General features: G+C 48.1%; 2 protein-coding genes across 7 annotated transcripts in view; one reads left to right on the top strand and one right to left on the bottom strand.

The window, feature by feature from the left end:
- Nucleotides 1–7,111, top strand: part of ctnnb1 (catenin (cadherin-associated protein), beta 1) — a 32,465-nt gene extending 25,354 nt beyond the window's left edge. For 4 of the 6 annotated variants that reach the window (XM_045696240.1, XM_045696243.1, XM_045696239.1 and 1 more), the window contains exons 2-17: nt 906–956; nt 1,082–1,306; nt 1,496–1,749; nt 1,875–2,113; nt 2,578–2,779; nt 2,918–3,062; nt 3,213–3,316; nt 3,433–3,462; nt 3,720–4,058; nt 4,188–4,346; nt 4,461–4,580; nt 4,731–4,881; nt 5,132–5,253; nt 5,588–5,648; nt 5,989–6,213; nt 6,385–6,595. In XM_045696240.1, coding sequence (XP_045552196.1) covers nt 944–956; nt 1,082–1,306; nt 1,496–1,749; nt 1,875–2,113; nt 2,578–2,779; nt 2,918–3,062; nt 3,213–3,316; nt 3,433–3,462; nt 3,720–4,058; nt 4,188–4,346; nt 4,461–4,580; nt 4,731–4,881; nt 5,132–5,253; nt 5,588–5,648; nt 5,989–6,197 — 2,373 coding nt within the window. In that variant the 5' untranslated portion in view covers nt 906–943 and the 3' untranslated portion in view covers nt 6,198–6,213; nt 6,385–6,595. Of the gene's footprint in view, nt 1–905; nt 957–1,081; nt 1,307–1,495; nt 1,750–1,874; nt 2,114–2,577; nt 2,780–2,917; nt 3,063–3,212; nt 3,317–3,432; nt 3,463–3,719; nt 4,059–4,187; nt 4,347–4,460; nt 4,581–4,730; nt 4,882–5,131; nt 5,254–5,587; nt 5,649–5,988; nt 6,214–6,384 lie in introns of all 6 variants that reach the window. The other 2 variants (XM_045696248.1, NM_001173938.1) reach the window with 2 other exon arrangements.
- A 137-nt stretch (nt 7,112–7,248) lies between these two features.
- The window catches only part of LOC106595924 (serine/threonine-protein kinase ULK4), a 185,734-nt gene continuing 178,916 nt past the window's right edge, over nt 7,249–14,066 (bottom strand). The window contains exons 36-37 of the mRNA XM_045697923.1: nt 8,637–8,725; nt 7,249–7,440 (exon numbers count right to left, since the gene is read on the bottom strand). Coding sequence (XP_045553879.1) covers nt 7,377–7,440; nt 8,637–8,725 — 153 coding nt within the window. The 3' untranslated portion in view covers nt 7,249–7,376. The remainder of the gene's footprint in view (nt 7,441–8,636; nt 8,726–14,066) is intronic.

Consider the following 14,066-nt stretch of genomic DNA (forward strand, 5'->3'; position numbering starts at 1 on the left):
TGTTTTGTTGGGCTGGGAGGATACCAGTGTCACAAAATAAAAATGTTTGCGTCAAATACATAAGACACAAGTTTCGGTCCTTAAAAAAAACATATTAAAATATTGTGCTATAGCTTGGAAAATACATCTGACTTTGGATGACATTTGTTTCCAACATTATGGCTGTTTTCCTAAATATTAAATCTGCTTCATATTTAGTTTCCTTGCCACAATACTTGTATGGTGATACTGGTATCCTCATGGCCCTAGTGTTTTGCATCGGACCTGTGAGGGATCATGTTACATTCATTGGTTGAGGGGTTCATAGATTGTTGTGCTGCAACATGCAGTTTTTAATATTTTTACATCACTGTCACTTATGGTGCTATCAAAATCCTTTGGCTTCACATTTCCTCACGGTACTTTTTTAGTTCAGTTTGTCTTATTTTAAAAGATATTGTTTGTAGTAAATATTTCAGCTTTTATTGAGGTGTCTGAAATGTGGTGTATAAATAAAGCTTGATTTGTTCTTCTAGAACCCAGAATATAGGGTCTAACAGAACTCTCTTTGGAATTCTTGTTTATTACTCCAAGGGACTGTACTTAACAGATTGGTAGCAATCCTCAAATGAAGACAATCTGCCTTTATTTTTTTATTTTTTTTGGTGTCTTTGACATCCCACCCCCCCATTCCCCACTGTTTTGATTTGGCCTCCATTAGTTTAGCTGCCAAGTTGGTGGCTAAATGTATGAATCACTAAGTTAGCAGTTCATTTGATGTCTAGGTAATATAACCCTGATTCTGTTTTTTCCTTCCGCTGGAATTTAGCTGGTCCAATGAAAAGGTTGCTTTGTGCTATTTGTTTTGGCATGAGCTGAGGTGGAAACGACTATATGAATGAACTTTGCTGTTCTGTTACTTTCAGATCTGGAAGCTGTGCAGGCTGTGGTTTTTGAACGTAACATGGCTTCCCAGTGTAAGTATTCAGCTTTTTAGAATAACTTAAACATTGCTAGCACAGATTTGTTTTAATTCAACGGTCTTCCTCTCTGGTTGAACTGCCTCCAGGTAACCTAACGCTGGTTGTTTTCTAACGTCTAGCTGATCTGATGGAGCTGGACATGGCCATGGAGCCTGACCGAAAGGCTGCAGTGAGCCACTGGCAGCAGCAGTCATACCTGGACTCTGGTATCCACTCAGGGGCTACCACCACCGCCCCCTCCCTGAGTGGGAAGGGCAACCCAGAGGAGGAGGATGTGGATAACCAGGTGCTGTACGAGTGGGAGCAGGGCTTCTCTCAGTCCTTCACACAAGACCAAGTGTCAGGTAAAAAAATGACACTACAATACCATGGGAATGCTTGACTGGGATTTTGAACATGTCACATGGTATGAAGTCAATGGGTAGTAGTTAGTACTTCATTCTACTGACAAACCTCAGCTTTGGCTCCGACTCCTCTTCAGAGGAATCTGGCCACCATCTTAGAAGGTGCTCTGACCTAACCTCTCTCTCCAGACATTGATGGGCAGTATGCCATGACCAGAGCCCAGAGGGTGCGTGCGGCCATGTTTCCAGAGACCCTGGACGAGGGCATGCAGCTCCCCTCCACCCAGTTTGATGGGGCCCACCCAACCAACGTGCAGCGGCTGGCTGAGCCCTCTCAGATGCTGAAGCATGCTGTGGTGAACCTCATCAACTACCAGGATGACGCAGAGCTGGCCACCCGCGCCATCCCTGAGCTGACCAAACTACTCAACGACGAGGACCAGGTGCGTATAGCTAACCGCAACCGGCCCGCTTCGGTCCCCAACCAACTAGGAAATGCACCTGACTTAATGGTGTTAGGTTATATAGAGTTCTGTCCTGACCTCTTCTCCTGTCTTCATTCCTCCAGGTGGTGGTGAACAAGGCTGCAGTGATGGTACACCAGCTGTCCAAGAAGGAGGCTAGCCGCCACGCCATCATGCGCTCCCCCCAGATGGTGTCGGCAATCGTGCGCACCATGCAGAACACCAACGATGTGGAGACAGCCCGCTGCACCGCCGGCACCCTGCACAACCTGTCCCACCACAGAGAGGGTCTGCTGGCCATCTTCAAGTCTGGGGGCATCCCTGCCCTTGTCAAAATGCTTGGGTATGTCGGTCAGCCCTTGGACTGTAACCTGACCTGTCTTGAGTTTCTAAGGAAGTTGTTTTAAGGTGGACTGCACAGAATCACTGATCTACAAGTCCCCCTGCATCTCACTAACTGTTCATTATGTGGTCAAGATTAGATTGTGTGCAACGTCTTGCTCTAACTCAGTATTTCCCAAACTGACTTTTTTTTTGTTGCTCTAGCGCTACACAGCTGAGTTGTATAACCAACAAGTCAAGCTTTGATTTATTTTATCAGCTGTCGTGTTAAGGCAAAAACCAAAATGCGCACCATCTTGGGGTCCCCAGGACTGAGTTGGGGGAAATGCTGCTCTAACGGTTCCCTCTCAAACAGCCCTGATTTTTCTTTAGCTACTTTCTCTGCCATGTAGTTTGTCACTACAGTTACCTTCCTGTGTGTTCAGTTAGCATTTGGTACCTTCCAACTTAAAACTGTCTCCTCAGGTCCCCAGTGGACTCGGTGCTGTTCTACGCCATCACCACCCTACACAACCTGCTGCTCCACCAGGAGGGTGCCAAGATGGCCGTGCGCCTGGCCGGCGGCCTGCAGAAAATGGTGGCCTTGCTCAACAAGACAAACGTCAAATTCCTTGCCATCACAACAGATTGCCTTCAGATCCTTGCCTACGGCAACCAAGAAAGCAAGGTAAGGAACTTACTGATTTTAATTTACTGATGTCTTGGTTGTAGACAACTTTGATGCTTCGCTCTGTCCCTTAATTCAGGCATTGATTGTGATCCATCTTGGTGTATTTTAAACATCTTTGATGCTACCCCCTCCCAGCTTATCATCCTGGCCAGCGGTGGGCCCCAGGCCTTGGTCAACATCATGAGGACCTACACATATGAAAAGCTGTTGTGGACTACCAGTAGAGTTCTCAAAGTGCTCTCTGTCTGCTCCAGCAACAAGCCTGCCATCGTAGAGGCTGGTACGTACTACCTTTTATTTATGGACCATTTTATTGAGTCTGCCTGTTATTACCTAACATGCAAAGTGGGTTCTTATCTTGCTCACTTTAGTTCAGTTGGCTCTCCACTGATACTCAGTGAGCTGGGCTAAAGGCTGTGTGTTTCTCCAGGTGGTATGCAGGCACTTGGGCTTCACCTCACAGACCCCAGTCAGAGACTAGTCCAGAACTGCCTGTGGACCCTCAGGAACCTGTCAGACGCTGCCACCAAACAGGTGAGGAGCCGTCCCCCACTAGCACACCTCTGTTCCTCTTTCCTACACCTTTCCTTCCTGAATTCTTCCTACATAAGAGCTCTCTTTCTGTCTCCCTGCCTTTTTCCATGGAGAAGACGACCTTAGCTGAAGTAGATGTGATGCAGGTAAAAGTAGTCCTTCCTGCCTTTCTGTGTTGGAGCTGTGGCTAGTCAGAGCCCACTTCATCTACAGCCCAGCTCATCGCACCCTTAAAGTTCAGCTGACTTACTAAAGGCTCATTAAAGTAAAGAGTTAAACCCACCTGAAGAAGAGGAATTAGTGTAAGCATCTCTCTGAGAAGAAGCGATCAGTGTAAGGCTGTCTGGTGGTTAGCTGTGTTGGTCTGGATGAGACATGCCGGTGTATTCCTTTCCTCTAACAGGAGGGTATGGAAGGTCTGCTGGGGACCCTGGTCCAGCTCCTGGGCTCTGATGACATCAACGTGGTGACGTGTGCTGCCGGCATCCTGTCCAACCTCACCTGCAACAACTACAAGAACAAGATGATGGTGTGTCAGGTTGGGGGGATTGAGGCACTGGTCCGTACCGTGCTGCGTGCCGGAGACCGCGAGGACATCACTGAGCCGGCCATCTGCGCCCTGCGCCACCTCACCAGCCGCCACCAGGATGCTGAGATGGCCCAGAATGCCGTGCGGCTTCACTACGGCCTGCCTGTGGTGGTCAAGCTGCTGCATCCCCCCTCCCACTGGCCCCTCATCAAGGTAATGTTTGACTTATGAAAATGGGATGTGGCCAATCAATTTGTTTCCACATCAAGTTAGTAGCAGAGCCTTTTCATCTGTAGACTGAGTTCCCTGACTTGGAAATGAAACGTGATCTCTTCCTTCCAGGCCACTGTGGGCCTAATCCGTAACCTGGCTCTGTGTCCAGCCAACCATGCCCCTCTGCGTGAGCAGGGGGCCATCCCCAGACTGGTGCAGCTGCTGGTCAGAGCCCACCAGGACACCCAGAGACGCACCTCCATGGGAGGCACCCAGCAGCAGTTTGTGGTAAGACACACAAGCGTAACATACACCTCCACACAGTGCATCTGTCTCCCAATAAGCACACAGGTTTCCTCAATGCTCTCTGTAGTCTGAACTAACGGTTGTCCTGCACCACAGGAGGGAGTTCGTATGGAGGAGATTGTGGAGGGCTGTACTGGAGCTCTGCACATCCTGGCTAGAGACGTCCACAACAGAATCGTCATCAGAGGACTCAACACCATTCCACTCTTTGTCCAGGTAAGACCTCTAAGAAACTTACATTTACTGCTCCCCACAACTACAGATTTTAAATATTTTTCTATCCAATTTGAACCACCCTTTTTTATATTTTTATAACTAATCTGATTTTTGCAACTCCTGTACCTTCCTCCTCTCTTGTTGCTGCAGCTGTTGTATTCTCCCATTGAGAACATTCAGCGTGTGGCTGCAGGAGTTCTGTGTGAGTTGGCCCAGGACAAGGAGGCAGCGGAGGCCATCGAGGCTGAGGGTGCCACCGCCCCCCTCACAGAGCTGCTTCACTCCAGAAACGAGGGCGTGGGTGAGTTAACAGGCCTCGGTCCACAACCATCTCTGTTGGCGCCTCAGAACTCTTATGATTGTTTAGCCCACAAATAAATGAAAATAGTTGCCATTCTAGAGCTATGCAGGTGTATGTCAGTCATGGGAATTCTAGAATATCTATGGTTTAGGCCTCTGTCCAGAAGGATCTGTCTAGCCAGCCGTTGGTGCATTACTTTCTATGGATGGTTAAGTAAGACAACTCAACCCTGTTTGTGTTCTCTCCTCAGCCACCTATGCTGCTGCCGTTCTGTTCCGTATGTCTGAAGACAAGCCCCAGGACTATAAGAAGCGTCTGTCTGTGGAGCTCACCAGCTCCCTGTTCAGGACGGAGCCTATGACCTGGAACGAGGTGCGCTGCTGTTTAGTCACTTCTGTCTGCTGCATCTCAAATGGCACACGGCCTATGGGCCTTGGTCAAAAGTTGTGCACAATAAAGGGATTAAGGTGCCAATTGAGAAGCAGCCTGGGAGACACTGGGGAGCCATGCCAAATTACATGAAGTGTCATACTTTAAAGTTCTTTTATAGTATTATATGCGCTTGGATCTGGAGCCAGGAGCCCTGTATTTACTGAGGAAGTGTCTTGTGTTAATGGCTCATGACAGAACTTCTAGGCAGAACACCTCAGGGCTGTTAGTGATGTGACCCTTGTTCCTGATGTTGTGTTCTCTGGTCTTTCTCTAGACAGGAGATCTGGGCCTGGACATCGGAGCTCAGGGAGATGCCCTGGGCTACCGTCAAGAAGGTAAGCACTGTCTCATGGTGCCTTGTCCTGGTGTGCAGCTCTCAAACTGCTGCTCACATAACAGCCCAGCTCTCAGCCAGCACCTGGGCTCCTCCAGCAGCAATCCCCTGACATTAACTCCCCTTGGCCCCAGTGTGCTAGCTAAAGCTTGCAACTGGTCAGCAGCACAGCAGTCCACTTTAGATTGCAGACCAAGTAGTTTGGATTTGTAGTGGCTTTGTTTGGTACTGTGATTGGCTGAGGATTATGATTGGTTGTTTTGATCCTACTACTGTGTGGTGCTTGTTTTAATAAGCTCTCTAACAAGTGTGTGTGCTCCCTCCATCACTTCCATTGGCAGACCCTAGCTATCGCTCCTTCCACTCTGGGGGATATGGGCAGGACTCCATGGGTATGGACTCCATGATGGACCATGACATGGGTGCCCACCACCCAGGCCCTGAATACCCAGTTGACGGGCTGCCCGACCTGGGCCACGCCCAAGACCTGATCGATGGGCTTCCCCCAGGCGACAGCAATCAGTTGGCTTGGTTTGATACTGACCTGTAAATAGACTACTTTTTAGGTAAGGAGCTGTGTTAAGACTAGGCACCACGGCTGTGTTTGGCGGTGACAGGCTGGTGCATGCTTGGACTTCTACTACTGTGGCTGAAGTTTCTAACTCTGCTCTTCTAGCTTCTCTTCATGCTGTGTGGTCCCATAGTAATACCGGTGCCTCTCCTCTCCGCCTCTCCAGGTGTATCGTCTGATCTGAATGAACCTGCATTGTGATTTGGCTGGAGAAGTTGCTGGGAGGTTTTTGAAAGTGGGCTAGTATCTCAGAAAGTGCCTGACACACTACTGAAAGCTGAGTTTCCTATGGGAACACGTGGAGTGGAAGTAAAACTTTGTTCTGGTCTTTTGTGGGAGTTAAAACTGCGTTAAAGGAATTCCTGGAGTGGGTTACTCAAAGAAAATGACGCTGAAGAGTGGATCTAAAGATGGAATTTAAAACCCTGGTCTGTATTTTTTTACATTTTATTTTGTATGATTCTTCAGTCTGTAATGGTACTGATATAGCTTGTTATTATACTCACCTGTCTTTTCTGCAGTAATTTGTATCCATTCTAAGTCTCTCTCGTAGTGTTAAGTTATAGTGGTAATGCTCCAATTAAAATGATATGGTGTAGAACACTAATAATCAGTTGCATTGTATTCTGATCAAGTGTAACATTGTGTAGCTTTTGTATAAAACCAAGAATTGGAAATGGTCCAAATATTTTCTTGCTTTAAGTGTGCACTGTTTGTAGTGTCACAACTGTTCCAAAGGGTCTGTGGGGAGGGCAGCAGTTTCTTTTTTTAAGTGTCTTTTAGTTGATAGCTGTTCAAGGAGGTGAAAAGAATCCCTAATTATTGTAGCCTGCTGTGCTTATTGGAGACATGGTCATGACATGGCTAAACAATAAAAATGGACTTTAATTTCAGCTCTGTCTTGGTGGTTTATGGAACTGACTAGTTTTCAGGTCGTTAGGCTACATGGGGCAAATGTGTCCTTTGTTTGTACTCAACTTGCACATCCTTTAAAAAAAATCTAAAGTGATATTAGAATGGAAAGCAAAACCACAATGGATGCCAGTTTTATTATAAAGCTATAGAGCAAGACAGTATACTGGAGACACGGTTGCTGATCACTGATGTGAATTATGGTCCTTCTAGAAGCCAAGCCTGTGTTGCTGATGAATCAACATTCTAGAATCCAATCCCTGTCAGGATCTCTGCTGCCAGTGAAACCACAGCAACATCAGCATGGGACCTGGGAAGAGATGAGGACAATGGACAGATGTGGTGATCTCTTCTCCTCAACCTCAGTTTTCCTCCCTAACAACCATTACATGGAGCCAGTAAAACTCAATCCTGTTAATTCCATCAGCAGAGCCCTCCATTGTGAAGAACTAGGCTTTGATAAATACTTCTTGTAGCCTATATTCAATTTCAAACACTGCTCTCATTAGTCTCCATGATGAAGCTGTCTCATTTCTCCCATCTTCAAAAGGCCACATTTTAATTTGGCTACTTGTAGGTGACTAATTCACTAAATCTTAGATTATGACTGTCTTGCCCAATAATGTAGAGTCCTGTTATGTCTACTTTCTACAGAGTTGAACAAGCTATGCACCTCCAGTCCTCCTGACGGTCACACTATGGCAATCAGCAGTAGAACGATGAAGCCCCTCCCCGTTCAGTAAAAAGCTGGCGGATGAGGCAGGAGAAATGATGAAGCCCCTCCCCGGTTCAGTAAAAAGCTGGCGGATGAGGCAGGAGAAATGATGAAGCCCCTCCCCGGTTCAGTAAAAAGCTGGCGGATGAGGCAGGAGAAATGATGAAGCCCCTCCCCGGTTCAGTAAGAAGCTGGCGGATGAGGCAGGAGAAATGTAATCACTCAAATTCAGAGCCATGGATGCAAGGATTGACATCAAAATTATAATTAAATGTTGAGGCTAGTTTTTTTTTTTTTACAGTAAAACATGCTTATTTTGGGTTCTGATGGTGTAGAACAGTTAGAACAAAGCTCATGAGGCATAAGATCTATTCAAATGTATGTAGCAATTGCTGATTGCCCCTTTAAGGATCTCAAAAGAAAATAAATTCCCCTTGGTTGCCATGGTGAGCGAGGTGGTGACGTAGTCCAGCAGTCACATGGAGAGAAGTTTGGAATTTCACCGCCACTTTGCCCCAAACCCCAATATTGTCCAAAGCTCTGCTTCATAAGCCTGGCTAGGCAACTTCAAAGGGATTGTTTTTCCATTTCAGAAAGGGAGGGAGGCCTCTAGCAGCCCAACAATGGGCCACTATCCCCAGTTCGAGCCGCAACGGGCTCAAGGAATCTTTCATCGCACAACCCTGCCTTGGCCTCCCACGTGAATGGATCAAAGCAGAGCCCCGAGGACAAAGCTGGAGTTCTAGAGAGGGATCAGAGTGGAGACTGGAGAGAGTCTGTTGAATACACACCTGGCAGAATGACTCAGTCTCTGAAGAACATGGACCAGCTCTTGACCCTCAGCCGAGCTGTACCACAAACTCTCTGTAGTAGCTGGGATCTGGGAAAAAACAAAGACAGAATGACCAAGTACACACTACAAACACAATGGATCAGGTTTCACAACTCATTGGGGTTATATTTCTATAGGATGTAGCCAGGCATAGTTACTACTGAACGAACAGACAATTCACTCACTGGTGCTTTAAAAGCTAGCCTACATTGGAGCACACACAAAATGGAGGCAGATAGAGGAATGTCTGTGTGCTAATGGAAAACAGGTGTTTGTTCCCTCCCCTGCCTACTGTTACATTAGAGAGGCCTCCTACACCGCAGGACCGCAGCAAACCTGGTTTCAAATACTTCAGTGTTTGTTTGAGCCAGATGGGCAGGGTTCTGAAAACTTTTGGGACTATTCTATTGGTTCCCATTGCGCCAGGCAAACTCAATCAAGCTCAGCTAAAGTATTTGAAAGAAAACAAATCCTATTTGAACCCAGGTCTGGTAGACGTCTGACGTTACGTTGGAAAATCAACAGCAGCAGGGAGACAGTGCTGCCCCTATAGTGGTTTATATCTGGAGCAGGTGCTTTATTACAACACCAGCCTTTTGCACGTGATAACATCTCCTTAGTCCAGCTCAGAAACAGGAAGAGGTGGGGAGACAAGGCAGCCAAGGACTGGTTCCCACTTGACAGGAGAGTGTTTCTGCCTGTGATCTCCAGCTTAGTGTATAGAGCCTGAGCCCAGGCATGCATGCAGAACAAAGGGGGCTGACTGCAGGACAGGAGGCTGAGAGGGAGTAAAACCCAGTACAGGGGTTATGGAGCCAGGGCCAGGGGGGATCTCAGTATCATCTCTCTGACAATGGAGCCTGGAGCGACGGAGCTTCTCCAACCAAGGCAGCCAGGGTCTCTAGTCTCTCCTGTCAACCTGAACTGGGCCACCAGGTGAGGTGAGTGATGCAGTCTGGGAGACTGAGACGCAAGGCTCCATCGCTTCACAGCTTCAAATACAGCATGGTCAAAGAGGGAAGGTAGGTTTGGGATTAAGGCAGAGCACAAATTAGAATCTGACGCACACTTTGCTTGAGGGCGGTCTTAGCTGCAATGGACACAGCCTGCCAGCAACCTGACCCCCAAGCCGGCTTCTCGCTTTCCAATCCTCTGGGTGAGAAAGGTTCTGGATCCCACTTCTCTGTATCAACGCTACTTCAGTTCAGGGCAATGCTCTGGTCCTTCTTGATAATACCCTCTCTCTGACCATCTCAACCCAGAGAGGTGCTGCCTAGAAGGTGAGTCATTGAGTTGTCAGTGGTCCTCGTGGCCTTGTGTGAGCTGCTCTTTTAGTGGGATGGAAAGGTGATGACAAGGCATCCGTGTTTAATGGATCTGGATGACTAAACCAACTAGCGGGGGTAATTACTCCACTGGGTTTATGAAGCTGCAAATACATTTTCATTGTAATCTCCTGTGACATCGCCGGCTCCTTCCACACTGCCAGCAAAGTACCGCCCGTTGCCAGGCAACAGGGTTATGTACCTCGGAGGAGAGACTTTCCCTAATTCTCTGAGCTCCTCTCTCGTCCTATAATTCTATCCGCTGTAATATTGCTTAATACCCCAGCTGTCTACAACCCCATGCTATTCTCCACAACAATACTGTGGTTCTTTTTTTACAGATGTCATAATACAATAAGAAATAGGCTAGCATTTCCAGGTTCCCTCTTCTTCCCTGGTCCTATTCTTAGTATCCACACAGAACACTATCCAAGAGAACTGTAGTATTACCAGTAGATGGCTAGTAGACAACACACTCCCCTTTTACTGAAAGACCCTGCCTGCATGGGTAAAAATGTTGAATGAGAAAGCAGCGTAGCTTTCCTTTGTGTGCTATTAAACACTGTCAGACTCAGCGAGTCACTGAAGAACTATGCTTGGCTACAGTTGTCAGCGCTACACAAACGTGGGAAAGTCGGTTGCGTGCCGTGCAGCAGACAAATTGGAGAGATGGAGGCTTAAAATAGCAGACAGTCACAGCTGGGACCGCTTTTAAACACCTGACCATAAATATGGTCCTCATCTGAGCATGTTTACACTGCTGTGGCTTTCTTCCAACCTGTGTGTGTGTGACAGGGAGAGCCATCAGTGAGATGGAGATAAAGAGAACATGAGAGAGAACATGGTAGAGAATGGGAGTGAGAGAACATGAGAGAGAATGGGAGAGGGAGAACATGGGAGAGAGAGAACATGGGAGAGAGAGAACATGAGAGAGAATGGGAGAGAGAGAACATGGGAGAGAATGGGAGAGAGAGAACATGAGAGAGAATGGGAGAGAGAGAACATGGGAGAGAGAGAACATGAGAGAGAATGGGAGAGGGAGAACATGAGAGAGAATGGGAGAGAGAGAACATGAGAGAGAATGGGACAGGGAGAACATGGGAGAGAATGGGAGAGAGAGAACATGAGAGAGAATGGGAGAGGGAGAACATGAGAGAGAATGGGAGAGAGAGAACATGGGAGAGAATGGGAGAGAGAACATGAGAGAGAATGGGAGTGAGACAACATGGGAGAGAATGGGAGTGAGACAACATGGGAGAGAGAGAGTTATGTGGTGGGTGGCTCTGCTGTCCTGAATCCTGACTCCATACTAACAGGTTATCAGATAAACTGGCCAAACTGCATACATCTGATGTATTGTATATCTGTGTTAAGCTGCTTTGGACCACAGCCTCTCCTAAGTCGGGGCAAGCCTTTTGCTAGCTCAGAGAGAGAGAGATAAACGTTAGAGCAAAACAAAAATCACAACCCAGCCGTCCTTCCCGTTCACTCCACCTCCCCTCACTCCCCCATCTCCACAAACAAGTGGATTCTTCAGAATGTTTCATATGCAAACTCAGTCTGGTACATCAAAGCTAACATGGGATGGTAAACCCTAGTCCTTGTAATTACAGAGTGAATTAACATGGTTGTGAAGCTATTAGTGGAACCCATTCACAGATACAGTCTGAGGGGATCTACTTTTAAAACTCATGTGGACAAGAGGAGCAGACTGGCGGACTCTCTCTCTCATAATAATAATAATGATTAGCTCTCTCCAGTGTTCTCTGTAGATTTAAGGCCCTTGCGCTTAACTGTTTTGCTTTATTTCCCCCCTGTAAGATTAAAGTGAGATCCTCTCTGGTGCTGCTCTTTCATCTGTGTGGAATTTAGCAGATTGGGTTCCAGGAGCAGCTTGTGTTAGTTCCCAGAGGCAGGAGACCCGGGTTAGAACCCAGCTCGGTCACACCAGCACTCACACAGAAACACATGTACCTTGTGTGTTCATGGTATAAATTCAGTTTGATGAACACACGTATGACCTCAGATGGTCTGAGGAGCATCAGAGTGTGGCCTGTCTCTCTCTTTCTGTTTCTGTGGTCCCTGACTGTTGAGATCAGTGTGTTGAGCTGTAGCGAAGGGAGAGGGACAGGTCAGGCTCTGATGCCCTCTACCATGGTCCCACCTATCTCAGCTTAGATCACAGTGTCTGACACACAGACACTACAGAGAGACAGAGAGGGAGAGAAAGAGGGACGGAGGCAAATGAATCAGAACTCAAACACGCCCGGAACATCCAATTACTGGAAGTTTCCTTCTTTTCTGAGGCTCTTTTGTAACCTCAATTCAATTAGTGTTCCAAGTCGTCAAATGAATATTGAAGCCGTTTTCATATTAATTAAATGAATTCAGAAGGCAAGGGCAGAGTGGGCTAGGGGATAAAACATTTGTTAGGCATGCTAATAACTAGTGCTGCTATTCAGCCTCCGTCAGACTACAGACCCAGAGGACTGTCTGTGACCATGTCTGAGACGGTAATGACCAGGTTTTGCCCAAATGAGCCAAATAAAGGCCTGACTTAATTTATTCAGAATACAGGACATGAACTGTACTACGCACTCACTTCCTACTTATCTAATTGGCTAGACGCAACCCATCTATCATTATGAGGACTCAGAGGGAGTTCGGGTGCAGGGTAGTGGAAACCCACACGTCTTCACTTTGATTGAAAAGATCAAAACGTATTTGATTGCACACGTTTGATTCCCCTACCTTGTAAAACACAAACAGGGCTGGATAGTTGTGGTGTGTCTTCATGTGGCCGGTCAAATGGAAAGTATTTTTGTTGAAAGAGTTTTGCTGCAGCTAAAGACCTGATGACATTTCATTAACTGTCTGGCTCTGTCCCAAATGGCACCCTATTCCCTATACAGAGCAGTACTTGTTACCAGAAGAAGTGCACTATAAAGGCAATAGGGTGCCATTAGAGAAGCACCCCCCTGGCATTCATGAGGCTGTTTATCAACAAGTGAAGTCCAGTCAGGCTACAGGCAGCAGGCCCAGCTCCAGTCTACAGTACTGGGGATGGCTATGTCAGGCTACAGGCAGCAGGCCCAGCTCCAGTCTACAGTACTGGGGATGGCTATGTCAGGCTACAGGCAGCAGGCCCAGCTCCAGTCTACAGTACTGGGGATGGCTATGTCAGGCTACAGGCAGCAGGCCCAGCTCCAGTCTACAGTACTGGGGATGGCTATGTCAGGCTACAGGCAGCAGGCCCAGCTCCAGTCTACAGTACTGGGGATGGCTATGTCAGGCAGCAGGCCCAGCTCCAGTCTACAGTACTGGGGATGGCTATGTCAGGCTACAGGCAGCAGGCCCAGCTCCAGTCTGCAGTACTGGGGATGGCTATGTCAGGCTACAGGCAGCAGGCCCAGCTCCAGTCTGCAGTACTGGGGATGGCTATGTCAGGCAGCAGGCCCAGCTCCAGTCTACAGTACTGGGGATGGCTATGTCAGGCTACAGGCAGCAGGCCCAGCTCCAGTCTGCAGTACTGGGGATGGCTATGTCAGGCTACAGGCAGCAGGCCCAGCTCCAGTCTGCAGTACTGGGGATGGCTATGTCAGGCTACAGGCAGCAGGCCCAGCTCCAGTCTGCAGTACTGGGGATGGCTATGTCAGGCTACAGGCAGCAGGCCCAGCTCCAGTCTGCAGTACTGGGGATGGCTATGTCAGGCAGCAGGCCCAGCTCCAGTCTACAGTACTGGGGATGGCTATGTCAGGCTACAGGCAGCAGGCCCAGCTCCAGTCTACAGTACTGGGGATGGCTACGTCAGGCTACAGGCAGCAGGCCCAGCTCCAGTCTGCAGTACTGGGGATGGCTACGTCAGGCTACAGGCAGCAGGCCCAGCTCCAGTCTGCAGTACTGGGGATGGCTATGTCAGGCTACAGGCAGCAGGCCCAGCTCCAGTCTGCAGTACTGGGGATGGCTACGTCAGGCTACAGGCAGCAGGCCCAGCTCCAGTCTGCAGTACTGGGGGTGGCTACGTCAGGCTACAGGCAGCAGGCCCAGCTCCAGTCTACAGTACT

This window comes from Salmo salar, chromosome ssa02 (assembly GCF_905237065.1).
Source record: "Salmo salar chromosome ssa02, Ssal_v3.1, whole genome shotgun sequence".
NCBI classification, from domain to species: Eukaryota; Metazoa; Chordata; class Actinopteri; order Salmoniformes; family Salmonidae; genus Salmo; species Salmo salar.